Source organism: Ceratina calcarata, unplaced genomic scaffold (genome assembly GCF_001652005.2).
Source record: "Ceratina calcarata isolate Rehan_Ccalc_2016 unplaced genomic scaffold, ASM165200v1 scaffold586.2, whole genome shotgun sequence".
NCBI classification, from domain to species: Eukaryota; Metazoa; Arthropoda; class Insecta; order Hymenoptera; family Apidae; genus Ceratina; species Ceratina calcarata.
The window spans coordinates 465,460-466,994 of NW_017177087.1; the positions used below are offsets into that span (position 1 = coordinate 465,460).

The window sequence follows — 1,535 nt, forward strand, 5'->3', positions numbered from 1 at the left end:
TATTAGAAAGCAGTGTTGAAATATTTCTTGTAAGTGAAATAATGTTTATTTGCCATTATAAATACGCTGGTGAGTAGAAATTGTGATGTGAATTGGGGCATTTACTATGTTGATACTGTAAAATTGAATCGTTCTGACACCTGTTACCGAGAACAGCGGGCACGCAAACTGCCACCGTGTCAATAGTCAGTAGCACTAGGCCAGCGACGATCAGGCAACCTGCCAGGAACGCGAAGAACACGTCCATTGGCCATTTCCTCAGCTGGTTCACCACGCCTTTGATTATCGGTGTTTCCGGCGTGTCCCTGAATCTCGCGTACTGATCACGTCCGTCCGGGTAAAGGAGCGACGCGTCCTCTCCGAAGGGATCTAAGTTTTTAACACAGTCCAAAAACCAAGTCCACTGAACGTTAATTATTGACGCTGGCGAAATGCTTTTTATACAGAAGTTGTAGGCACTGACATCAAAAGACATGACAAGAAAAGTTCTATGAATTTTTCTTCTAACTTCGATATTTAACGAGTTAAATACCGTTAATTGGCATTTTATTGGCACTGACGAAATCCGACCGTCATACCGTCGAAATGATGAACTTTTGGCAAAAAATTTCGTTTTTTCTCAATAACTCCTAAACAGTTTGACTTACGAAAAAATTGCATACGACCTTTTTTGTAGAGGNAAGTAAAAGTTGTAGGTGATACTATTACCTATGAAAAATTTGAAATCACTATAATTTTAGCTTTTTAATAGTAATAGGAATCTATAATAATGTTAATTATGTTATATATAAAAATGTTAACATGTTAGCATTGTTTAAGTATATAGCCCATACATCCTTAAAATTTAAACGATGATGAAATATATGTATCGTATAATGTACATATGTAGAATAATCGACGTTAAAACGATATTTCGTAACACTTGAAACGCATTTGTATAAAAGATATTTTAAGACGATTTTATAGAAATTTAACACGGAGTCTGGTGATTGATTATCGCGTGGCTTCTTCTCGCTCGGACTTACCTTTCGTCTTCGGCATAACGTTGAGATACTTTCGCACTACTAATAATGTCCGTTCTGGTTAATCGCCGGTTTATGCGGTACGTCCGATTCGCCGAGTCAGCATTTCGCAACAATTGGCCGTATTTAAATTGAGTCGCGATTTAACTCGCCCGGGCTGCGCGGTGTTCTTGCAGCATACGAAGTGGAGCATCGGAAAAGAATCGCGTATTTCGGCCGCGTTAAGGTTATTGTATTCGCTTGTCTTCCGATCCTCGACACGTTCAATTCAATCGTCTTGCAAAAATAAACCTCCCCCCTCCTTTTCTGTCTTTGTTATTCTGACATAAATTACCCGTTCGTCTTGGCATACTTTCGGAATTTACGTAGAATTTGTTTACTAAAGTATGCATCATCGATTCTGAGTTTATTATTATAAAAAGCTCCAATTAGAAAATCTTGTGCATTTTTATTTTTTTCATATAGCAATTGTAGGTGGAAATTGAAGAATTATTTTATCCAATTAAAAATATA

The 1,535-nt window shown here is 37.4% G+C and overlaps 1 protein-coding gene across 2 annotated transcripts in view; it reads right to left on the reverse strand.

The window, feature by feature from the left end:
• LOC108629738 (uncharacterized) overlaps positions 1–1,535 on the reverse strand; it is a 7,883-nt gene that overhangs the window by 3,943 nt on the left and 2,405 nt on the right. The window contains exons 1-2 of one of the 2 annotated variants that reach the window (XM_018032572.2): positions 1,026–1,304; positions 141–369 (exon numbers count right to left, since the gene is read on the reverse strand). In XM_018032572.2, the coding sequence (XP_017888061.1) occupies positions 141–369; positions 1,026–1,041 (245 nt within the window). In that variant the 5' untranslated portion in view covers positions 1,042–1,304. Of the gene's footprint in view, positions 1–140; positions 370–1,025; positions 1,305–1,535 lie in introns of those variants that run through there. The other variant, XM_026817505.1, reaches the window with a different exon arrangement.